We start from the raw sequence: 26,110 nt of genomic DNA on the forward strand, positions 1-26,110 counted from the left end.
AAGTCCCGCAAACTTAGGGTTGAGGGCAGGCTTGATGATTTCCTTCCGTAAATTGTTTATCTGATATTGAGTGGTGCACAGCAGAGCTAATGTATCTTGCTGATTTGTGGAGATGTCCACACCATCAATGGACCGAGCATATGATGTCATCCCTGCAGTCAGGAGTTTAAGGATTTTCTGGAGCTTCAACTCCAGGTTCCTGATGTTCTGCCCCAAATGTCCCCAAATTTGGCTGTTTACAGCTGGTACATTCAATGATGTACAATTTTCTGGGGCTGTATATAGTTCAAGAGCCTCATTGACCACCCGTTCTTGTAGGGGTTTTGAGGACAGGTGGTCAATGCTGGCTGCAAGTTTCGGCTCTAAAGGCCGACCCCCTCGTGGAATGACCACGTAGCGGTTGACCACACCCAGCAGCTCTTCCTGATCCTGTACACTCTGCGTACTCCGGACATCTTCAGCCAACAACCCCTCTTGTTGACCAGCCCAGACCTGGTCGCCAATGCTGCCTTCAAAAGAAGGTGAGGCAATGGCCAGTGCCGTAAAGGGCACTGCGGGAGTGCCTGGGCTCCCTTGGCGAGTCTGCTGCTGCTCTCTCAGCAGATCTCGCTGGAGCATTTGCTCCATAAGCCGTTCCATTCGGCTTAGGCGGCTGCCAGTGCCGCTCTCGAGCGGTGTGGCATCTTCATCCGAATCGTCGGATACTACCGCCCGGTTCTGGCTGCAGGTACCTACAGCTCGCTGCTCAGGCTGCACTAGCGGTGCTGGGCTCGGCTTGGTAGTTATTGCTGCCGCCTCTTGCCCCCCCTCCAAAGAACGTTCCTCAACGGAAGACGTACGGGGGCGAGCTGCAAATTTCTTCCCTCTGGTCTTACTCATTTTCCTGGAACATAAAGCAGACCACAGAGAAAATACTCACGGCCACGGTAAAACTTACCTGTCGGCCCGACTTTTCAATTTGTAGCGGGAGCACCTTGAACTCCCGTTCGTCGCGGGTGCACTGCATGAACGCTAATGTCGCGCATACGTGCTGGACGGGGTCTTCACGTAGTCACTCACGTGACTCCGAAATAAAATTAACCATTTCAGGTTGACTTACAATGCTAACCTTGTCCCTCCCTCCTGCTTGACCTGTTCAGCATTTTCTGTCCTTAAGTCATCCCTCCTTGCTCTTCTTTATGGATTTGCTTTTTTGTCTTGCTGTTGACATTTTGACCATGATAAATCTCACTGTTGTTCTGTAAAAACAATTGCGCCGTAGCAAGTTTTAAATTTGCCTCAGAACTCGGATGTGGGGCAAGGCCAAGTAAATTTCATGCAATTGGCAGCTTGACTCTTGCAATTTCTAATGCATAGCCTCAAACAGTGCACAGGCAAGTGATGGAGGATAATGTAAAATTGAAAAGAAAAGCTACATTGATAAATTCTCTTGACTGAACAGGTAATAGTTCGGGAAGTACGATTTAACTTTTAATTAAGATGAGTTGGGATAGGAATTTCTAATGCATAGCCTCAAACAGTGGCATCGTCCTGAAAAACATACAACGTAAAACAGTTCAGCACAGAAACAGGCTCGTCAGCCCACGATGTCTGCACCGAACATGATGACAAGACTAACCCTTACCTGCCTGCATGTAATCCATATCGCTCGATATCCTGCATATCCAAGCACTTATCCAAAAGTCTTTCAGATGTGAATATTGTATCAGCCTCCTCCACCACTCTCAGCAGCGTGTGCCAGGCACCCACCCACCACCCCCTGTATAAAAAACACACACAACTTTGCTCTTCTTGCCTTAAAGCTATGCTCTCTAGTATTTGATATTTCCGTCCTGGGAATAGTTTCTGATTGTCTACCCTGTCTATATTTTATCAAGAAGAAACATGTTTTGGATATTGCGTTGGCTGTAGCAATATACTTAACAAAGTCACTGAGATGTATAATGGTAGCATTGCTATCATTCAGGATGGTTGGGTAGTAAATTCAGTGTTCTAGCCAAATGGTTCCAACATAATTAAATTTTGTTTCCTGGCATAAAATCTAATGTCTTATTTTATCCATAGTTCTGTTGTCCAAATGAAAATAATAACTTCCTATTATACTCTCCCACGGATCACAAGAGAACGAAATCTGAAATGATAGAAGCACAATGCAAATTTGTTGGAACAATTAACAGTAATTAGCTGTTTTTTTCATTTAGTTAATATTATTCTTTTAAATATAGCACCAAAAATTAACCTTTCTGTCTTATAACATAATCTTCACTGCTCAGCTGACTTATGGATTTATTATCATTTACATGAGTGCTGAATAGAAATGGCGTGAAGTTTTAGAACAATGTAAAAATTTAACTGGAATTGGTAAAGAATGGAATTTTACACAGCACTGGCATATTTACTTCAATAATTGTTTCTGGCAACAAGCAGCTCTGAATTGTTAAGCTTCTTACAAATAAAGATTTTGAAGGAATTGGCTCTGGAGATAATGGATGCACATTGCCATCTTCCATAATTCCATGGTTAGGAGAACGGATTCCACAGCTTGGAAGGTACCAAATGCAATCCTTCTGTTTTGGAGGGAGGGAAAAATTGGGAACTGAGGACTAATCACCCTGACACCAGTGAGATGCAAATGCAGGAATCTATTATCAATGAAGTGCTAACAAGGCATTGAGAAAATAATAATACAATTAGGTAGAGTCAATATGGGTTTATGCAGCATCTGTGCAGAATCGGTTCCTTTGCCTGTGAAGGCAGTCAGATTATTTTATGATCCAATGGATAGGATCTAGAAATTGAGAGCTTTCAACTGATCTATAATGGTTAATTTGGCAAATCTGCTTGTTAGTGGTGGTAAACAGAAGAATAATAAGAGGTGACCTATAGATGCGGTATATTTGGACTTTTAGAAGGACTTTAACAAGGTGCCAACATGAGAGATTCACAAGCAAAAACTGAAGCGCTTGGTTTTGGGGAATTATACTGACTTGGAGGAAGGTGGATCAACATATGGAAAGCAGAGAGAACGAATGAAAGAGTCAATTCCAGTTTGGGAGGCTATGACTGTTGGGGAGTCACAGTGATCAGTGTTTTTCACAATCGAATCAATGATTTAGATAAAAGGATCATAATAATCATAATCATACTCATAATCATAATTTATTAGCCAAGTATGTTTCGCAACATACGAGGAATTTGATTTGCCTTACAGTCACCAATAAAAAGCAACAAGACACACAAAATACATTTTAACATAAACATCCACCACAGTGACTCCTTCACATTCCTCACTTTGATGGAAGGTGAAAAAAAAGTTGAATCTCTACCCTTCTTTGTCCTCCCGCGGTCGGGGGCCTCGAGCCTTCCGTTGTGGGGGCGATCTTGGCTCCCATAGCCGGCGGTCGGGCCCTCCGCGTTGGGGTGGTCAAGCTCCCGCATCGGGGGGAATCTCAGCTCCCCACGTCGGGCGATCGGACCCGGGACGGGGCTAGTCGAACCTCCTGCAACTTTGGAGATTCCCGACATCGGTCTCTACCCGAGACTGTGAGCTCCTCGATGGTGAAATCTGCAGGCCACAGTTGGAGCGTCGATCCCAGGCAAGGGATCACAGGCTCCGATGATAAGTCCACGACCCGCGTTGGGGCTCAAAGTCAGTCTCAAGCAAGGCCGCCAGCTCCATGATGTTAGGCTGCAGAGGGACCGATCCGGAAAACAATCGCATCTCGGGCAAGGTAAGAGATTGAAAAAGGTTTCCCCCGACCCCCTCCCTCACCCCCCCCCCCCCCCACATAAAACAAACCAGTGAATATTAACACAAACTTTTAAAAATACACTAAAAATAACAAAAAAGACGAAAAGACAGACAGACCATTGGCAAGGCTGTCATCGCTGATGGCGCCACCCGGTGGAATATAATCAAGTTGATTAATTGTATTTTTCAGCACTTGATCAAGTACCTTGTTGATCAAAGAGTCTCTCTTCAGGTTGTGTGGTCCATATTTCAATCACTTTCTAGGTGAAAATAAAATACTCTTCAAGTCCCCCCTAACTTAAAATAATACCTTCTGATTCCACACACCTTTTGACATAGATTCATACAGCGTGGAAATAGGCCCAATTTACTCACGCCAACCAACATGCCCCATCTACACTAGTCCCACCTACCTGCATTCAGCCCATATCCCTCTAAATCTATCCTAGCTGTACACCTGTCCAAATGTTTTTGAAATGTTGTGATAGTACCTGCCTCATCTACCTACCACCCTGTGTGTAAAAAAGGTGCCCCTCAAGTTCCTGTTACATTTTTCCCCCTTCACATTAAACCTGTGTCCACTGCTTTTTGATTTGCCTACTCTCTAGCTTAATTTATTGTAACATGTACCGAGGTACAGTGAAAAGATTTTTTGTTGCTTGGTATTTGTATGTTACTCTTTGGAAAGACTATACATGATTAGTCAAGCCGTCCACAGTGTACAGATACTATTCCTCTCATAATATTATATGCCTGTGTTAGATAACTTTTCATCCTCCTGCGCTGCAAGGAATAAAGTCCTCACCTGCTCAACCTCTCCCTATAGCTCAGGCCCTCGAGTCCAGTTGAGGCAGGACTACCCTGTCGAGATAGATGAAGGCAGGAGATGTGACAACATTTAAGACATTTGGACAAGTACATAGAGAGAAAAAGGTTGAGAGGAATATGCACCAAACACAGACAGGTGAGGCTAGTACAGATGGGGCATCTTAGTCAGCATGGGTAAATCGGGCTAAAGGACCTGTTTCCATGCTGTATGACACTATGATGCTGTGACTACGAGATTACAGATGATAAAATCTTGAGCAAAAAACAGATTTCTGGAGGAACTCAGCAGGTCAGGCAGCATCTGTTTCCCTCCACAGATGTTGCCTGACCCACTGACCCACTGCTGCTTTCTCCAACAGTCTGATTTGTTACATATAACAAAGTTCCCCAAGCAGCAATAACCTGCTGTGATTTGATTAGGACATCCTGACACCATTTCACAGCACAGAAATCGTTTTCTCTCTTACTTTAGGCAGCTTCTCTTTTTTGGCATCCGGTGTGATTTAGTCCAAATAGGTGTGCCTGATATGTAACCATAATGGGTCAGTTGAAAGCTCTCAATTTCTAGATGCTATCCAGTGATCATAAGATGATCTGATTGTTGTCATTGTAGTGCACTAAAGAATCTTTTACTGAGTTCCACAACAATTGGTATTCATAATTAACAGTACGTCTGCAGCATAGACTTTAGACTTTAGACATACAGCCCGTAAACAGGCCCTTTGGACCACCGAGTTTACGCCGACCACCCCAGACGCTAACACTATCCCGCTCACGAGGGACAATTTACAATTTTTACCAAAGCCAATCAGCATCTTAGGAATGTGGGTGGAAACCGGAGCACCCGGAGAAAACCCACACAGCCACAGGGAGAATGTACGAACTCTGTAGAAACAACACCCATAGTCAGAATTGAACCCGGGTCTCTGGCGCTGTGAGGCAGCAACTCTATCGCTGCGCCACTGTGCCGCTGGGTTTGATGTCCCGTTTCTGACTTGTTTGTATTATGAACAGTTCTCAGGAATGGAAATCTGATGTAACCCTGGGACGAACCTGTCGTTAGCACTCAGATGGGGGTGTTCAGCTATTGCAGGCTAATACGTAAAATTAATAGATTTTCCTTTGGTGATGGAACAGGTAATGCACACTAAGAGCAGCTTTGATTTGGCTATTCTTCGCTTGGTAAGAATTGCAAATTGATTATGGATAATGCATTAGTGAATTGTGCTAATTAGAACTATTGATTTATGCAGTTCATTTCATTATGAAGTAGAGTTTGCTATGCAAGGCAGATCTATTTACAAAGTTGCAGGATCCTGCTATGAATAATTCCAATGAATTATGAAATTTAACCTATTTGGGAGGTTTCACAGATGTATCTAATGGCTGCAGAATAATATATTAAATATGATGATTAAATCTTATCTTCATTTGCTAATTAACTTAACCAGAAAATAGATTCATTAAATATCAAAAGTTACATTTCCTATCTTTCTTGCTTAATTTTGTCATCTCCTGTTTTTTGTTAATGATCTCAGCAAACATTCCCAAATGCCTATGTATCACTCGATTTTGATAACCATCCTTTAAAGAAGATATTAGTAATCTTCATTTAGTTTTGCAGAATTTATCTCAAAGATTTCAAAGGTTTCAAAGGTCTTTTATTGTCACGTGTACCAATTAAGGGACAGTGATATGTGAATTACCATACAGCCGTACCAAAAAAAAGCAACAAGGCACACAACTACATAAAAGTTAACATAAACATCCACCACAGCGGACTCCCCACATTCCTCACTGTGATGGAATGCAATAAAGTCCAATCTTCTTCCCTCATTCTTCTCCCGCAGTCGGGGCAGTCGAACCATCCGTCGGGGCGATCAAAACTTCCACAGCCGGCGGCCGAAGCCCAATCATCGGCACGATCGAAGCTACCACATCAGGGCGATTGAAGCTCTCGTGTCGGGGCGATTGAAGCTCCTGCATCGGGGCGGTCGAAGCTCTGCGGCTTGGAGTTCCCGAAGTCGGTCTCTGACTGTTAGGCCACAGTGCGGATAGAGATACGATACGGAAAAAAAATGCATTTCTGTCGAGATAAGAGATTAGAAAAAGTTTCCCTCAACCCTCCTCCCCCATCCCCCACATAAAACAAGCAAAAGAGCACTAAAAACATACATTTAACACATACTAAAAAAACAACGAAGAAGAAAGGGCCAGACAGACTGTTGGCGAGGCCATATTGAGAAAGACAAAAACCTAAAATGATGAAGAGCTTATAGGTGAGTGAGTAGGATTTCATTGGTTAGTGATATTGGATTTAAGCATCCACAGTCATTAATGGAGAAATGAATGAGAATATGGGCATTTCATCCATTACTTGGATAAGCCCTCTATCACAGTTTGAAATATTGTCAGATCAGCTTTCTTACAGATCTAGTGCGAACTAGAATTGTTCAGTGAGCTCTTCTGTATGCAAAACCAGGGGCCACAGTTTAAGAATAAGGGGTAGGCCATTTAGAACGGAGATGAGGAAAAACTCAGAGAGTTGTGAATCTGTGGAATTCTCTGCCTCAGAAGGCAGTGGAGGTCAATTCTCTGAATGCATTCAAAAGAGAGCTAGATAGAGCTCTTAAGGATTGCGGAGTCGGGGTATGGGGAGAAGGCAGGAACGGGGTACTGATTGAGAATGATCAGCCATGATCACATTGAATGGCGGTGCTGGCTCGAAGGGCCGAATGGCCTACTCCTGCACCTATTGTCTATTGTCTAAAATGACAGAAAGTGATGGAGTAACTCAGCAGGTCAGACAGCATCTTTGGAGAACATGGATAGGCGACCTTTCCGTTCGGGACCCTTCATCTGGCTGAATTCCAGTCTGGCTTCCAGCTCCAGTTCCAGGCCTCCCAGTTCGGACTCAACTCAGATATGTATCATTGTGAACGATTGTGCCTAAACCAAAGTTTTTTTAAGGGCATAGAGCTTATTCTGGGACAGCCTGACTCCCTACTTCAACAAATGGACACCTCCCTCCTATGAAATCCATCATTTAACGGTGCAACCGGGGTACCTTTGTCTTGCAAGTCTTGGGATTTCTGATGAGAAATAAAATTATTTTATTTTATTTCACAATCATTTGAGAGACTGAGCAGACTGGGGTTGTTTTCCCTGGAGCAGAGAAGGCTGAGAGGGGACATGATCGAGATGTACAAGATCATGAGGGGCATAGATAAGGTAGATGGCGGGGAACTTCTTCCACTGGTGGAAGATTCAACTACGAGGGGACATAGATACAGGGTAAGGGGAGGGAGGTTTCGGGGGGATGTGAGAAAGAACTTTTTCACCCAGAGGGTGGTTGGAGTCTGGAACTCACAGCCTGGGGTGGTGGTGGAGGCGGGAACACTCACAACGTTTAAGAGGCATTTAGATGGGCACTTGAAATGCTACAACATTCAGGGCTACGGTCCAAATGCGGGAAAATGGGATTAAAATTAGACTGTGTTTGGTAATGGGCGGCGCGGACACGATGGGCCGAAGGGCCTCTTTCTGTGCTGTAGGACTCTATGACTCTATGACTCTATTTGGGATACCTTTGTGCTATAAAGCATAAGATAGCCAAATATCACTTACAGATACAAAGCCACCATTCCAGGGGGATTCAAAAACACTTGCAATTCTTAGAAGGAGGGAAAATGGCAGCATAATCACTTTGCTTTGCTGACACGCTCTTGTTTAGCTGACACACACAGACCTGTTCGGAAATGTGCTGCCTAAGCACATAACTAGAGAATGGCGAGGTGAAGGGAAGAACAAAAAAAACAAATTACAAATAAATATATATATATATGTGTGTGTGTGTGTGTGTGTGTGTGTGTGGTGTGTGTGTGTGTGTATATATATATATATATATATATACACACACACACACATATATATATATATATATACACACACACACACACACACACACACACATATATATGATTGAAAGAATGGAGAAACCACCCTAATTGTCATAAGGGTTGCATTCACACATCAACTTGTCGACCTCTGTGAAAGCTGCTTAGACTGAAACGGGGCTTAGTATATACCTGGGTGCATCAAAGTTAGATGTATTATCATGCTACTTTGAATATTTTAATATTCACCAACACAGCCTTATTTCTTTAAATGACCTGTTCGAATACATTAGCTCGTTTGTTGCTATTTTCTCCAGTATTGTATTGATTCATGTCAAACTTTCCTGAGTAAATGTGTCATTGCTCAGAAGTGTTTGGGTGAGGGGATTGTGGAGTTTTTTTTGGCAAAGTAATTAAGCTTGGGATTGGTGACTCACAGTTTACAGCGAGGAGAGCAATGAATAATTTCAAAGTTAACTTCTTTTATGAATCCGGTTCAGAGCAGTATCAATTATCTCGTCGGATTTTACGGGCTTTGTTGCATAATTAGCTAACTAACTAGCCTCTGCCTGCACTCAACAATGACTTGAATAAGGCAGAAAATTACTCTGCCAAAATATCATTACATTTCAGCAATAGATTTAAAACTTTTTAAACAATTGGTGAAAGGGGGCAGGGGTGATGTGGAGGAGAGATGCCGCTAAAGCACACCTACCTTTTATTGCCAATGCGCAGTGTAGCAATTAGTTTAGTTTGGCTTATTATTGTTGTCACATGTACCGAGGTACAGTGAAAAGCTTTTGTTTGCATGATTGTCCGATTAAAGGAAGATCAAAGGTCTCAAATAAGGTTGATGGGAAGTCAGGACCACACTCTAGCTGATGAGAGGACCGTTCAGTTGCCTGATAACAGCTGGGAAGAAACTTCCAGAATCTGGAGGTGTGTGTTTTCAAACTTCGGTACATCTTGCTTGATGGGAGTGGGGAGAAGAGGGAGTGACCAGGCTGTGACAGGTCTTGAGTACGCTGGTTGCCTTGCCGAGGCAGCATGAAGTATAGATGGAGTCAATGGAAGGGAGGTTGGCGTGTGTGATGATCTGGGCCATGTCCACAACTCTCTTCAATTTCTTGCAGATTAGATTTGGATCTAATTAGATTAATCTAATTTAGATTAAATTTGATCCTTGGTTATGGCTCCAGGTGAAGGGTATGATAAATATTGAACTGGCTTGAAATCAATTTAAAATCAGGAGGCACGATGTGTAGGAAGGAACTGCTGGTTTACCACGAAGATAGACCCAAAAGGTTGGAGTAACTCAAGGGTCAGACAGCATCTCTGGAGAAAAGGGATAGGTGATGTTTCGGGTTGAGACCCTTCTTTAGACTGAGAGTCAGAGGAGAGTGAAACGAGAGATGTGAAAAGGTACAGAGAACAAATGAATGAAAGGAATGCATAAGGCCAAATCAACGCCAGCAATAATGATCAAGAGACATGACTCTGTCTATGAAAATTGGTGAAATAAAACAGTTCATTTTATTTCACATCACCTCGACAGAAATATTGGTGACTGTTCTTCGAAAAGTCTCAACATATCTGTGGACAGATCATAATAAAAGCCTCAAAGCCTCTCCATCATTCAGTAAGTCTCTGATATTGTACAAGACCGACAAGAGCTGATCAAGCTTCACTTGATGTAGACCCGAAACTTCACCCATTTCTTCTCTCCAGAGATGCTGCCTGAGTTACTCCAGCATTTTGTGTCTATCTCCAGCTAATTTGAAGGGGAGAGGAGCTTATTTTGCAGACATTTGGAAACCAGAAAATAGAAAAGCAATTGTTTTCCTCTCCAATAAAGCATGTATCTTTTGTTGCTGGTATTTTAATTTTACATTCGCTGATTGTCACTTGGGTAATGGAGTGCATTGAAAACTCTCTCAAAAGCAGACATCCTAACCCTTCCAAATTTGGCGGAAAGCTTCGGCTTTCTTATTTCATTTCTGCCATTCCGATTCCGTCTCACATTTTTCCGCAAAACACACACCTCGCCGCTCGCTTCGCCCCACCCCTCTGCTGGCCCGGCCTCACCGCTGCACTCGCCTCACCCCGCCGCTGGTCTCGCCTCGACCGCTGTACTTGCCCCGCCTCGCTGCTGGCCCCCCCTCCGCTGGCCCAGCCTCGCCGCTGTACTCGCCCCGCCCCACCCCGCCCCGCCCCGCCGCTGGTCTCGCCTCACCACTGGCCCGGCCTCACCGCTCTACTCGCCCCGCCCCTCCGCTGGCTCGGCCTCACCGCTGTACTCGCCCCGCCCCTCCGCTGGCCCGGCCTCGCCGCTGTACTCGCCCCGCCCAGCCGCTAGTCTCGCCTCGCCGCTGGTCTCACCTCGCCGCTGGTCCGGCCTCACCGCTAGCCTGGCCTCGCCGCTGGCCCGGCCTCACCGCTGTACTCGCCCTCCCCCTCCGCTGGCCCGGCCTCACCGCTGTACTCGCCCCGCCTCTTCAATTAAATTAGGTATGTGCAGTTTTTTAAATGAAACTCTTTCTTCATAACTTAGTCATCATTTTATGACCATTGTTCTTTTATTCAATACCAAGAGAATTGGGATGTGTAAGGAAAAAGCAAAATAGAAAAAACAAAACAAAACAATTTTTTTTTTTGTAAAAGATATTTCTGTTCAGTAACCTTTCTATAATAGTAGCATAAACTCATGATAGGCCTGACATTGTACATGTAGTCCAAGAACTACAAACTGTTGGAAATAATAGTCGTTTGTCACACGTGAATGTAGTGCATCGCGTATGTGCATTTGGCGTGCATATTTTTTTTTTGCTGAAAAGTTGCATTACGCACCATATTATGAATTTTGATGTAAAATTCTGAATTTTGGACATCAAAATTCTGAATTTGTAAAATCAAATGTTGGGAGGTCTGCAAACGTATTAGGAGATAGTTCTAGAAATTCCAGCCTCAAAGAAAAAAATGAATGAACTTGTTGCACGCAAGCTCAAGTGAGCGGTCTAACAAAGACATTGGATGCAGTACCACGTAATAGGCGATGTCAAGATTGAAACCTGTGGAAGAATAGTGTTTATAACAGCATGAATAGCAAATTAATTTAAACAGAGCTGCATGAAAGGTTAATTCAATGGTCAATGGTGCTTTATTGTCACATGCAAACGCACAGTGAAATTCCTTTTTATGTACATTTCTGGCAGTGCTTGGTGGATTATGCAAATAGTTTCTACTAAAATCACTGCTTCTCTTAATATAGGTTGATGACCTGGACTTCAGGTCATCAACTGAGTGCAGGGCCCAATGTACAATGTTGCCAATGATACAAATTCCAAGCCCACATTCCAAAGATGTACAGGTTTGTAGGTTAATTGGCTTCTGTAAATTGATAAAACTCGTGTACGGGTAATCGTTGGTCTGGATTCGGTGGACCGAAGGGCCTATTTTCACGTTTATCTCTAAAACTAAAACTAAAACAGCTGTCAAGAACTCGTTCTGAGCTTGGTGATGTTCAAAAATGCATTCATCTATCAAAAACATCAGTGCATCAGATGTTGGTTCAGTAAGCGGAGAAGAGGGAAGATGTTTTGTTTGCACATAGATTTTTGTGAGACCCTCTTGTCAGGAGTTGATGAGTCATGCTCCAAGGACATGAAATGTTACATCCCTCCATTGCCACCACGAGCCTCACACTTTACTGAAGGCACCACACCTCCACCACTCAGCTCCCAATAATCTCTTTCAATCTGGTCATGCACCTAGCAATTTTATAATTCACTACATACTCACCTCTGGTGCAAACCTCATGCCCATATCCCTCAGCTTACTAATGTTGCCAGTTATTCAGCCATGGCAGGCACACCACCCAGACGTATGTGCACCACTCACTAAAATATCTCTTGTGCTCTTGAAGAGCGTCATCGTAGGCAGCGTCAGGTTCCACATGCAGCGGCATCACCTCGTTCCATGGAAGTGATTGTACATCAAAAGTATTATTGCGTGGAGGATTCTCATTGCCTGCTGAAGCTCCCAGCACGCCGCGGCCTGGAGTTTTGGAGTTCAAAGTGTTCAACTATCTTGCAACTTCCCAATGGCTGTTGGGAAAAAACTGTTCCTAATCCTGGACCTTACAGCTTTCAGACTCCTGTCCCTAGCTCCTGATAGCAGGAGTGAAATGAGATGCCAGGGTGGTGTGGGCCCTTGATGATGTTGACTGCCTTTTTGAGGCACCGCCTCCAATAGATCTTTGGCTATTACTAGGTCCATGCCCAGTACTGGGCTGAAGCATAGAACATGCTGGTATCTACCTGCATATTCTACATCTATCCATTCTACTTCCACCCCATTTCTGATTTACAGACTGTAGATTGTTTGATTAGTATGGATGTCAGGGGGTATGGAGAGAAGACAGAAAAATATTGATCAGCCATGATTGAATGGCTGAGTAGACTTGATGGGCTGAATGGCCTCATTCTGCTCCTATGACTTATGAACTTATAATGCAAGTCCACACACCTTACCTCAACACAATCTTATCCTTGTGTCTTTCTTCTTCCAGATAGCCACAAAGTTCAGAAACAAAGAACTGCGGATACTAGTTTATGCCAAAGATAGACACAAAGTGCTGGAGTAACTCTGTGGGTCAGGTAACATCTCTGGAGAAAATGGATAGGTCTGAAGAAGGCTTCTGATCTGAAACATCACTTATGCTTTTCCTGTAGAGATGCTGCCTGACACGCCGAGTTACACCAGTACTTTGTGTCTATCTTTAGCCACAAAGTGCAACTTGATTGGGCAATGATAGAAAAGTGAGAATTTAATGTGACATGTAAACACACCTTTCCTTATGTGAACACATCACTTATATTAATGCATCCATCCACCAATTTGGATGCTGATCTTGTGAATAAATTTGTGGTTAGGTTAGATTAGAGTTACGATGGGCTTGTAGTAAATCACTGCTCAAGATTGGCTTGCTGCTGGGGTCCTGGGATAGGATGGCCCAAGGCCAGGTATCAGGTTTCCTGGAAAACAAAACATCAGACAAGTTCTTCTGAAGAGAATGTTGCCAGGACCTGAGGGCCTGAGTTATAGAGAGAGGTTGAGCAGGCTAGGACTTTATTCCTTGGAGAGCAGGAGGCTGAGGGGTGATGTTGTAGAAATATATCAAATCAGGAGGGGAATAGATAGGGTGAATGCACAGAGACTTTTACCCAGGGTGAGTTAAGTAAAAACCAGAGGTCATCGGTTTAAGTTGAGAGGGGCAAGATTTAATATGAACCTGAGGGACAAACTATTCACTCAGAGGGTGGTGGATGTATGGAACAAATGCCAGAGGAGGTTGTTGAGGCAGATGCTATAACAGCATTTAAAAGACTCTTGGACAGGTACATGGATAGGAAAGGTTTGGAGGGATTTGGGTCAAATGGGGCTGGTGGAACTAGCTAAGATGGGGCATCTTGGTCAGCATGGATGAGTTGGACCGAAGGGCCTTTTAACTTGCTCTATGACTCTCTGAGTCTAAAGAACCCTCAGCTGAGATTCTCAATGCAGGAACCTACAAAAGATGGCCTTAGAGATATGCACAAAGAAATGCACATTGGCATGTTGTCAAAGAATCCATGTAGAACGTTCAACAGCATGTAGGAGTACAGCTCACTTTACTTCAAAGCTTGGAACCAACTGAAGTAATGGGAATTTCCACTGACACAATAGTGGGGCCTACTATATTGTCACGTTTGATATCTGATAATTCAGTTTCCATCGTAAATTCATAAGTTAAATGAACAAAATTAGGCCATTTGGCCCATTAAGTCTACTCCACCATTCAATCATGGCTGATTGATCATTGCCTCTCCCCCTTTCTTCAGTCTTCTTCCTATAATCCCTGACACCCATACTAATCAAGAATATATCAATCTCTGCCTTAAAAATATAATTGGCTTGGCCTCCAGAGCCAATGCACAAACTGCGTCTTAAAAATGCCCAATGACTTGCCCTCCACAGCCGTCTGTGGCAATGAATTCCACAGATTAACCACCGCCTGACTAGAGAACAATCAGAAACTTCCCGGCCTGGTGCTTCATTGAAAGAACAGACTGCTGTATTGCAGGAACAGCCTGCTGCTGTACAAACACAACCTGCTGCCATGCAAACCCAACTTGTTGGCATCATGGCTGCAGCTACCAATGTGCGAAGGGATTAGCAATACATCACAGCACCACAGCCATCTGTTCTCCAACAGATTACTTGGATTGGAGAGGCACTGCAGAGGGGTGGTGCTACCTCTGTAAATCTGTTCCCCTCACTCCAGATGACTGTATCCATGACCCGAGTACTGTCACTCTATTCTGTGTCCATGTTGTGGTCAGTCGGACAGATTGTGCTGAATGCTGAGGTGTAGTTGAACAGCAGCCTGACGCATGTGTTTCTGTTATCCAGGTGATCTCGAGTAGAGTGGAGATCCAGTTTCATAGTATCTGCTGTTGCCCTGCAAATTAGAGTCATCAAGTCATACAGCACAAAAGCAGCCCTTTCTGCCAAACGTCCATGCTGACATCTACATGAGTCCCATTTGCCTGCATTTGGCCCACATATCTCTAAACCTTTCCAATTCATGTATCTGTCCAAGTGTCTTTTAAATGCTGTGTCTTATAGTACTACCTCCTCTGGCAGCTCATTCCTTATACCGACCACCCTTGTCCCTTAGGTTCCTATTTAGTGGATCCATGTAATTTCTGAGGCAGGAGTTGATTTGAATCAAAACCAAACTTTCAAAGCAATTCATTGGAGTGGATGTAGGTGCTACCAGACCGTTGGCATTGAGGGTCACCATGCTCTTCTTAGGCACTGCTACTATAGATGCCCTTTTAGAAGCAGGTGGGAACCTCAGACCCACAGAAGCAAGTGGTTGAAGATATCCTTGAATACCACAGGCAGTTGGTCTGTAGAGATTTTAGTACTCAGCGAAGTGTTCCATCTGGGCCGAACACTTTGTGTGGCTTCATGTTCCTGACGAATGCTCTAACTTCAGCCTCAGAGACTGAGATCACAGGGTCATCAATGTAGAGGGGCTTGTCATTGTTCTCCATTTCAAAAAACGCATAAAAGACATTGAGCTCAAGAACTGATGCGTTGTTGCCACTTATACCACCCAATTTTGCCTTGTAGAAATATATAGCGTGCAAACTCTTCCACAGCTGTTGTGCATCCATCTGTTACTCCAGTTTGGTCCAGAATTGCCTCTTTGTACACATGATGACCTTCAGGAAGCTGTACATGGACTTCTTGAATTACTCTGGATCACCAGTGCTAAATGCCACAGATCTCAAAGATTACACATCTCCTGGATCATCCAGGGACTCTGGTTAGGGAAGAATTGGAATGTTTTTATACACACTTGTTCATGCATTTCTTTATGAAGTTGGTGACGACGCCAGCATATTCATTCAGGTTTGCCGACGAATCCCTCACATGACTGGTTCACCATTTTGAAACAGTGGAATGGATTTATGTTTTTATACACACTTGTTCATGCATTTCTTTATGAAGTTGGTGACGACGCCAGCATATTCATTCAGGTTTGCCGACGAATCCCTCACATGGCTGGTCCACCATTTTGAAACAGTGGAATGGATTTTGGCACGTGTGAGGGACGATATTATCTTTGGTGGGATAAAGGTCAAAGTGGAAATTACTTAGCAGAACTGTAGCTGCAGAAACATAAGGATAAATAGTGGGCCAGAGACAAGCTGCATGGCAATTTGAAAGTACAGTGGAAATAAATTTGAGATAGCTTTTACGGTGGGGGGGGGGGGGGAGAGATTCTGAAACATGCCAGGTTTGGAAAGGGAGGAGAACTATCAATAGAGAATAAAATAGGAAAATGATCAGAGATTGCTGGTATCACAAAATGCTGGTCAGGTCAGGCAGCATCTCAGGAGAGAAGGAATGGGTGACATTTCGGGTCGAGACCCTTCTTCAGACTGATGTCAGGGGGCGGGACAAAGAAAGGATATAGGTGGAGACAGGAAGACAGAGGGAGAACTGGGAAGGGGGCGGGGAAGAGAGGGACAGAGGAACTATCTAAAGTTGGAGAGATTGCTACGTCAATCAAGATACAACTAGCGCAAGAAGACAATGTTAAATTACCATGTTGAGGGATGGTCATCAAGATGTCAGGGAGGGAGAGATTTAAGAAATACTGCAAACTTGTGCGAGAGAAAGCAAGGGTTGAGATGTTTGTAGAGCTCAAATTGAATGTGAAAGAAGTCAACCAGGCTTTTCCCAGCAGGCATTCAGCACGAAAGAGGCAGGTGGAAAATATAATGGAGAAACAAGGAACTGTAGATGCTGCCTTACAAACAAAGACACAAAATGCTGTAGTAACTCAGCAGGTCAAGCAGCATCTCTGGAGAACTATAATGAGCCTACTGCCCACAGAGAGGGGGTAACAAATAACTCAGTGGGTCTTTTGGACAATGATAAGAGAGGCTCAGTGGAAAGCTGGTGGGCAGTCAGAGTGAGTCAAGTCTGGGATGGGAGCAGGAAAGTGGGAAATCCAGTGGGTACAATTTTAGCAAGTGTGTCACCGAATGAGAAGACGGGGGAGGGTAAGCAGGTGGAATATGATGAGGCAGTAACATATTTCTGAGACTGCTGTTATTTTTCACTGATCATTGATATATTACAGCACCAAAGAAGGTCCCTTGGTCTATTGCACTCTCTGAGCTCTCCAAATTGAATGATCTACAATAATCCCATTATCTTCTATTTCTGAACACAGTCAATTTTGCTTTTAAAAACCCAACAAAGTTTCAGATTTCTTTTAACTCCTACCTTCACTGTTCTTTAAAAAAAATTGAGTTTGAAACTCCCTAGTACCTGGGAGGAAATTATTTATAATTTATTCTGCTAAAATCCTTCGCTCATTTCGGCTTCATTGAACTGGTAAATTCCGCTGCATTTTAGCCATGGAACATTTTAGCATTAATATCTCAGACCTGGATCCAATGAATCTGTGCTTCTCTTTGTTGTAGGGTCGTCTTTCAATATCGTTGGAAATAGACGTAGAAAAGGCACGTGGCCCCTCGTGTCTGCTCCACCATTGAACAGGGATAATTTTGTCCTTTATTTCCACTATCCCTTTTGATTCACTTAGTTTCCAAAGAATCTCAACAACGCCATTGCCCCGGGCAAATGATCACAAAGTTCTGAGTGAACAAACCTTTCCTTATCTCAGTTCTAAATGGCTGACTCATTGTCTTAAGTCTATGAACCATTGTACGCAAGACTAAGACAGAGGAAACAACTGCTCAACATTTACTAGCAAATATATTCTTCAATGAGATCACCTCTAATTTTTCTAAACTCCAGGAAATATAAGGCCATTTTGCTCAGTCTTTGTTCCTGGGGGAACCATCTTAATCGAGTGAACCTGTAAACATATAAAACAAATATCTCTGTGGCCCTTTACAGCAGTAACCTTTCCTTAATCTTCATTGCTTTTCGCATTTCTTTCATTCATTTGTTCTATGTACATTCCATATCTCTCTATTCCCTCTCCCTTGACTCTGAAGAAGGGTCTGGACCCGAAACGTCACCTATTCCTTTTCTCCAGAGATGCTGCCTGACCTGCTGAATTACTTCAGCTTTTTGTGTCTGTCTTCAGCGTGAAGACTTCCTTTTATACTTCAACTTCCTTTCATTAAAGGCTATAACCTCCCATTTTCATTCTAACAACTTGCTCTCCGTGATACAATTCGCATACAAGGGCACCCAAGTATCAATTTCCTACTTCCTTTAGAAATAAATCAGCTCAGGTTGCCCATAGGAACACACAATCAATAGCTAGTAATTTTGTTGTGTAGATTCAACATTATTGCCACTTTCTGGAATTCACTGGGCCTGGTGTATCAAAACACCACTGTATCAACAATGCTAAAGCATCAATATCATCACTGTTACTCCAATGCTAGCAAGTTATGGAAGCCACATTATTGAAGAAGTTGCAGAGTCCAAGAGCAGCTCAGTGGCTCAGGCAGCATCTCAGAAGAACATGGATAGGTGGGGTGTTTCAGGTCGGGACCCTTCTTCAGACTGATTGTAAGGGGGGCAGAGAGGGGGAAGAGAAAGCTGCAAGAGAGGAGGGGCAGGACGTGGTAGGTAATAGTCTAACAGAGGTGAAGCGGGTTATACAAAGGACCGAGATGAAAAGACAGAAGACATCAGACAGAATGATTGAGGAATTGCAAATTGTGAAGGTAGAGGAAGAAATGTGGGTGAAAGTGGAGACATAGGTGCGTCCAGTTGAGGCAAGGGGGGTGGGGGGGGGGGGAGAGGAATGGGAGAGGAGATAATGGGGGATGAGGAGAGAGGTGGCGGGTTATGTAGTTACCAAAATTTGGAGAATTTTATATTGATACCATTGTTAATGTTATACCATATTTTTGTTGTTTTCCACGTCTGCCAGTTTAATGCCAACATTGTTGACTGTTGGTCATTTGGAAAATCTCAACATTAAAACTCTATCCCAATGCATTTTCACTAGTTTAGGAATAATTAAACATAGTAGTTTGGAGTATTTTTAAAACAGAGATTGATGGGTTCTTGATTAGTAAGGGTATCAGTGGTTACTGGTTTACTGTGAGCAAATTTGCGCCCCATTTGTGAGGAAGGATATGCTGGCTCTGGGGAGAGGGTCCAGAGGAGGTTTACATGAATGATTCCAGGAGTGAGTGGGTTAGCATATGATGAGCACTTGACAGCACTGGGCCTCTATTCTCTGGAGTTTAGAAGGTTTAGAAGGGAACGTCTTTAAAACTTACAGAATAATGAAAGGCATAGATAGAGTGGATGTGGAAAGGATGTTTCCACTGGTGGGAGAGTCTACGACCAGAGGTCATGACCTCAGAATTAAAGGGCGCTCTTTTAGAAAGGAGGTGAGGAGAGCTGTGGAGGCCAAGTCAGTGGATATTATTAAGGCAGAGATAGAGAAATTCTTGATTGGAACGGGTGTCAAGGGTTATGGGGAGAAGGCAGAAAAATGGGATTAGGAGGTAGAGATCAGTTATGATTGAATTATATCCTGAGATGCTGCCTGACCCGCTGAGTTACTCCAGCTTTTTGTGATACCTTCGACCTAGTATTTGAAATGAACTCTATCAGCATCAAAAGTAGTGATTTCCATTTCAAACCTTGTCATTATAAACACAATTAATTAAAAATATGCTCTGTATGAGGCTTAATTAAAGGTATTGCAAGGTTTGGAGTAGCACATTGATATCTTGTGAAGCCCAAACTGTTGGGAAAATATTTGTAAAATATCATAAAATGGACCAAAGATGCAAAAATAAAGAAGGCAAATGCCATTCGCTGGTGGTTGAAGAGGGAGAATTTTTAGTCTTGACAGTTCAGAAGGCCTTGATCAGGACACAAACTAGCAGATCAGAGTGTAGTTCAAACTGTAGCCTGAATGAATATGCATTTCCCCAAACTAAATGGTCTGACGCTCCATTAGATTAAAGAAGCACAACATGCGTGAGAATGCCCGGTCCTTCAGGAGTTTATTAGCAATGGAATAACGGAGATATGAATGGTATAATCTTATTATTTGAAACACCCTCTGTTTTAATTGTTTTGCAACTATTTCTGAGAAAGCAGTGTTGCAGCCGCTGGAGTTAATTCTGAAGACATCAAAGTATACATTCTTTGATCAGTTTTGTGCCGGAATATTCAGAGATGTCATCTATTTCAAGAACATAGATGCCTTTCATGTAATAAAGGAATAGAGCTTATCAGTCAGATGTCCTCACTTGTGCTTGGCTCCTTCTCATTCAAGTGTCGGCACAACGACTGGAGAGCTTGGTAAATGAAAGGCAGGGAATGCATCTTTGTAGTGCATCCCATACATATGTGAAAAGGACGGGCTGGCGCTGGCAGTATGCGTTTCACATCATGTTCTTCTGGCCTTGCAGAGCATCACAGCTCAGATAATACCGTGGGCAGTGCATCGTTGACCTTCATGTATTTCACACCAAGCTCTTTGCCAACGGTCCAAAGTTGGAAAATAAAAAACATGAATGCAAATGTTTGAAATTGCAGGATGAAATATGTGCAAATGAACTTGCATCCAATTCCTTCCTCTATTAATCTGAGATGCTTCTATCTACTTGCATAGGTTAAATGGTGGAGAGGCTGCAGCGGGTGAAATAATTCATGTGAAACTATTAAATCTATATCTGCTAATGTTCAAGATTATAATTACAAGGGCCATTTATGTCCACAGTGGCATTATCAGTGATCGGTTTGCATGATTGAGCTGGCTTCAGCTTAATATTTGCAGAGAGAAGTAACAGTGGAGTGGTCAGTGTTTATCATAATATTGATGAGAATCGTATGGGAGCGAATGTGCAGTGAAACACAGAGATAGCTGACAGTGATTCCCCGCTCTTCCACAAGGCAAAAGAGAGCAGGGATCGCTGCTGCGCAAAGATCATGAGTTTTACGCCAGGTTTCTCTTGAATTTCGAAGGCCTTTATGCACACTCGATAAAGTCAGTGCTGAAACATTAAAGGCGTGTCAGCACACCATACCCACTTTTCACCGAGCATCATTTAACTTTCCAAAATGCCCCACGAACTGTTCATAGTGGAAAAGAAGCATTTGGGACACAATTGAGATCCTCGAGGTGATGCATTGGTTGTTCACAAAAACCCCGTGTATGCAATGAAAGGAGTGCACCAAGTCTCAGACTACCCACGCACCCTCGCTGTTGTCCACAGTCCTCCTCCATCTGTGACCAGACTACAGTTCCCACATTGACCTCATCAGCCACCTCACAACTGGGATGGAAGCGAGTCATCCTCAATGTTGAGGGACTACCTCAGAAAAAAAGAAGCAACTCTTTCCACTGCCTGGTGCCATTTTGCAAGAGTTGGGTGACCACATTACCTAAGAGTTATCGAGTCATACCATGTGGAAGCAGGCCCTTTGGCCCAACTTGCCTATGCCAACCAACACGCCCCACCTACACCAGTCCCACCTGCCTGTGTTTGGCCCATATCCCTCTAAATCTACTTCTTAGATCAAACTTAAGCAGTGATCATCTTGTTAAATGTCTGGAATGACTGGCACAATATTGTGCTACCTCAGAGCTCACACAGCAACATCTTACATCTGAATTAAAGTAATGCATGCAACACCAAGGCATTTGTATGCTAATAGCACAGGAAAAGTTATTAAACATAGAGGAGCTGTGCAAAGCAATTTTACACTTTTCAGGCATCTGAGTCAATGTATTGGATCATTTCCCTTGCATAATTTTTATGCAATAAAGTATGATCGCTGCAGAAATCTCATAAAGGTTCCACTGAGTTCACCAGCAAAGCCATAACGGCAAAGCAATTACTTAATAAATACACTTGGTTCCCCATATGAACATAGTTTAAAAACTAATCAGCTGTATTCATTTAATTTTCAGCCATACATGCTGGGCCAAAGCATCAAACACAGATCAGTAACTAGTAAGATTACTCTGTAATGAAGAGCAATGCGTTTACGTGCATGTAAATGTCTTATTAATGTTAAATTTGAAATTAGAAAAAAAAAAGAGAATGCTGGAAATACTTAGCGGATCAGCAAAAAAAACCAAACTGTTGGAGAGGACACAAGGAACTGCTGATGTTGGAATCTTGAGTAAACACAAAGTGCTGGAGGAACTCAGCGGGTCAGGCAGCGTCTGTGGGGAGAAAGTGACAGGTGACATTTCGTGTCGGGAGCCTTTTTACTGACTCAGCAGATCTGATTAAAAAAGTCTTTCACCTGAAATTTGATTTCTGATTCTTTCTCCACAGATGCTGCCTGACCTGCTATGTATGTATTTCCAGCATTTTCAGGTTTAATTTCAGATTCACAACATCGGGCAATTTTTGGGATTTATTTGCTGCCATTTTTAACTCAAGGACACTTTCCCTTGGGATGCATAAAGACTTCTGCCATATACCACTCAAGTAAATTTAGATGATCTAAATGTTACACAACAAATAAATGTGTATACTGGATAAGGAGATGTAACCTTTATAAGTTCCATGCAATAACGTATACAAATTCCAATCAAAGGTCGAATGAGGAAGAGTCCAAAATGTGACCAACACGAGCTGGCCGACTTAGACCCTCAAAAAAGGACACAAAGTGGAGGAGTAAATCAGCCGGTCAGGCAGCATCTCTGTAGTACATGGACAGCTGACGTTTCTGGTCAGGACATTTCTTCAGTCCCAATATGAAGGGTCCCAACCCGAAACGTCACCTATCCATGTTCCCCAGAGATGCTGCCTGATCCGCTGAGTTACTCCAGCACTTTGTGTCTTTTTAATTTGGAAAATCGGCATTTGCCATTCCTTGTGTCGGGCATCGATCACAGTGTGTTTTTAAATTCTAGGCATTACCTACTGTTTTAGTTTGCACATGCTGCAGAAATGCTATGTCCACCTTCAAAGGGTTAAAACTATTAAATATCCTGAATATTCTAAACACACCAGATTTATTGAAGTGCTGCAGAAGTGCTGAAATGCACTGCAATGTATACAGTGTGATGAATAAGTCTAAATTTCTATTTGAAGATGAAATCTAATACTGTGTACCAGTCAAGTGATCAATATCTTGCACCAGCTTAGGATATAATGCAATTTACCAAAAAAATCGATAAGAATTGACTTGTTTAATTTGTTTGAAGGAATAAAACATGACTGTTAGTGAATTCACACTTTTCATCATGTAAAATCAAGCAACTTTCTCATTCCTGGTAGCTGGCGGCTTTCTAGCTGAGGGATATCATCTCATAATCTCCGTATTTTTTAACTTGAGGATATACACGACTTGGTGATCTTCAAAATTATATGGTGCTTTCCAATGGTTTGCACAGTTGGCCTTGCTCGCTGCACACATCTGCCACAAAAATTGAGTAACAGGTAATCCAGCTGGGAATCCGAGTGCTTAAATATAAACAGAAAATGCTTGAAAATAGACAAGGCAGAATTTATGGCCAAATGAATAAGTAGCATTTTGATTCCTTCACCTTTTGGCAGAATTGGGTAGAAAATTGGAGGTGTCTAACAGGTTTTAAGCAACAACACAGGTAGAGAAAGAGGCAAGGCTGGAATTGTACCTTGCGTGAGAATGCTCGTGCAAGGTAATGGGACATAAGGAATCAAGAACCGGCATGGAAGAGGTGGACGTGGAGATAGCAGAATCAATGGGAATGATGATTCTGATCTAAAATGACTACAGCACAAACAACCTTAATGTGACATATCTTTTATATAATATATATAATAGGTTTATTATTGTCATGTGTACTGAGGTACAGTGAAAAGCTTTGTTTTGCATGTTATCCAATTCTATCAGATAACACGGTACATAAATACAACCAAGCCAAACTCTGGTACAATGCAGAGTGCAGAGTAAAGATCTCATCATTGCAGCAGAGCAGTATAGAAACACATATAATTTACCTCACAGAAAGGAGCTGTTAAGAATGATATGTCTGGGTTTGTGTTGAAATGCAAGACTGCTTCCACCTTACTGCATCCAGCCAGACCACCATTCCCTACTCCTTGAACGATATGCTTACACTTCCTTGGATCCACCATATCCTATTACTCCGTTCTCCCTCTATATAGTTGTCACACTCACCTCTGGAAGGTATCCTTACTCCACACAACAGCAAGTCCTTGTCACATTCCAAGAAAGGTCTACGCATTTCGAGACACTGGTTTGTGGGGATTATCTTCTCAATCAGGTGAAGCATTGAATAATTTCCATTTTGCTCCCCGGTGCTGGAATCAAGAACTCTCGGGTATTTGAATTTAATCACCTGTGTGCCCGCATATGCATGTGTGGTGCGTGTGCGTGTACGTGTGCACTTCTGCTGGCAGTGTCAGCTGGGGGAACCTGATGAAGAAGGGAAATTGCCTGGAGGCTTGGGCCTGTACGGAGCAGATCGGCCTGCCACGAGGTTTGAAAAGGTCATTTAGAACACACAAAAAACAAATTCTGGACCTGTAAAACGTTTTGATGTTTCTAAACTAAACTGGATTTCTTTTGCTCTTCCCTCTAGTGAGAAAGAAAAAGCCTTGGAGCAGGAAGGACAGCCTTTAATCCAGCCTCAGAGAACCAACTATCCTCATTTCACAGGAGGAGGTTTCAATCTTAAATACCAACCAAAGATCCTAGCTTAAACATCCAATTTACTCAATTTTCCATCTGCTGTTGATTCCTTCACATCAAGTTTTTCTCTCTGCTTATTATTTTAAAAGGTGTTCCACACAGGCTAAAAATGACAGTATGCACCAATATGATTTTCATGTAACTTAATTTTATTCTGGCATTTCAAATGCCCCAGTTCTGCAAAAATAATGAACTGTATTGAAATCAGTTTTATGAGACATTGATTCGTGTTTCTTGATTTTGTTAAATTGAATATGAAAATACCTGTGTATCCAATACATTGCATACCTTCAATGCATTTTCATGTCACGTATACACGGATATGAAGTGAAATAAAGACTCTGATTTGTAATCAAAATGCTCTGTTAATGGTCTCGCTGAACAACCAAATGACAGTCATGCACAAATGTGGGCGAAAGAGAATTGTTGATATTTTATAAAAAAGATGAAAACTAAGGTGTCATTGCAGGTGGCTATGGTGATCAGTTTAGTTTAGCTTCATTTAGTTTATAGATGCAGCGTGGAAACAGACCCTTCAGCCACTGAGATTAGCGATCACTCCATACACTAGCACTATCCTAAACACTAGGGACAATTTACAATTTTACCAAAGCCAATTAACCCACAAACTTGTGGGTTTGGAATGTGGGAGGCAACCGGAGTACCTGGGGAATACTCATGCGGTTACTACCCCGAGAAAAAGACAATGTGTATTTACCATGTTTGTTCCCGCATGACTTTATACACATATACTGTATACAAACACCTCTCAGCCTCCTGCACTCCAAGGAATAAACTCATAGCCTGCCCAACTATACCTCAGGCCATGTCCCGGCAACATCCTTATTAATCTTCCCTGCGCTCTTTGCAGCTTAATGGCCTGACCAGCTGAGTTACTCCAGCATTTTGTGTCTTTCTTCCTCCAGCATTTTGTTTATTGCAAGAAATATCTTTGATGCCGGAGATGTTAGCCTGTAATCATCTGCCGTTATTGCATCTGCAGCTCTTTTGATAAAATGTTAAATCTTCAGCAGGCATGAAAACCCTCCTCCAGCCTTCAACTATCTCCCGATAAGAAATCATTATGTGGAGCTGAATTTATCTCTGTTCAGGAGAGATGGAAATTACGTTTAAATGGGTTGCATGAAGTCGGCTTGTGCCTGAATAAATCAGTAACATTGTTGCAAGCGAAATCAAGCTGAAATCTCATATAAAATAAATAAATCTTCCCAAAGCGTCACACAATGTGTCTTAAAGCTGCAGACCTATCTTGTTGATCAGTGAATTCCTTTACGAGGACAAGGTACAAGTAAACTCTGACCTTCCTGACTACGGTCAACATTGAGGTATGATTTTGGCACTAAAATTCTGGACATACAAGGCCTTTATTCTTTGATTATTT

General features: G+C 42.7%; 1 protein-coding gene across 1 annotated transcript in view; it reads left to right on the plus strand.

Moving 5' to 3' along the window:
* The window catches only part of cfap58 (cilia and flagella associated protein 58), a 143,915-nt gene extending 118,898 nt beyond the window's left edge, over nucleotides 1–25,017 (plus strand). Inside the window, exon 18 of the mRNA XM_078412814.1 lies at nucleotides 24,599–25,017. Coding sequence (XP_078268940.1) covers nucleotides 24,599–24,719 — 121 coding nt within the window. The 3' untranslated portion in view covers nucleotides 24,720–25,017. The remainder of the gene's footprint in view (nucleotides 1–24,598) is intronic.
* Nucleotides 25,018–26,110: the final 1,093 nt, after the last annotated feature.

The sequence above is a fragment of the Rhinoraja longicauda genome, chromosome 16 (genome assembly GCF_053455715.1).
Source record: "Rhinoraja longicauda isolate Sanriku21f chromosome 16, sRhiLon1.1, whole genome shotgun sequence".
NCBI classification, from domain to species: Eukaryota; Metazoa; Chordata; class Chondrichthyes; order Rajiformes; family Arhynchobatidae; genus Rhinoraja; species Rhinoraja longicauda.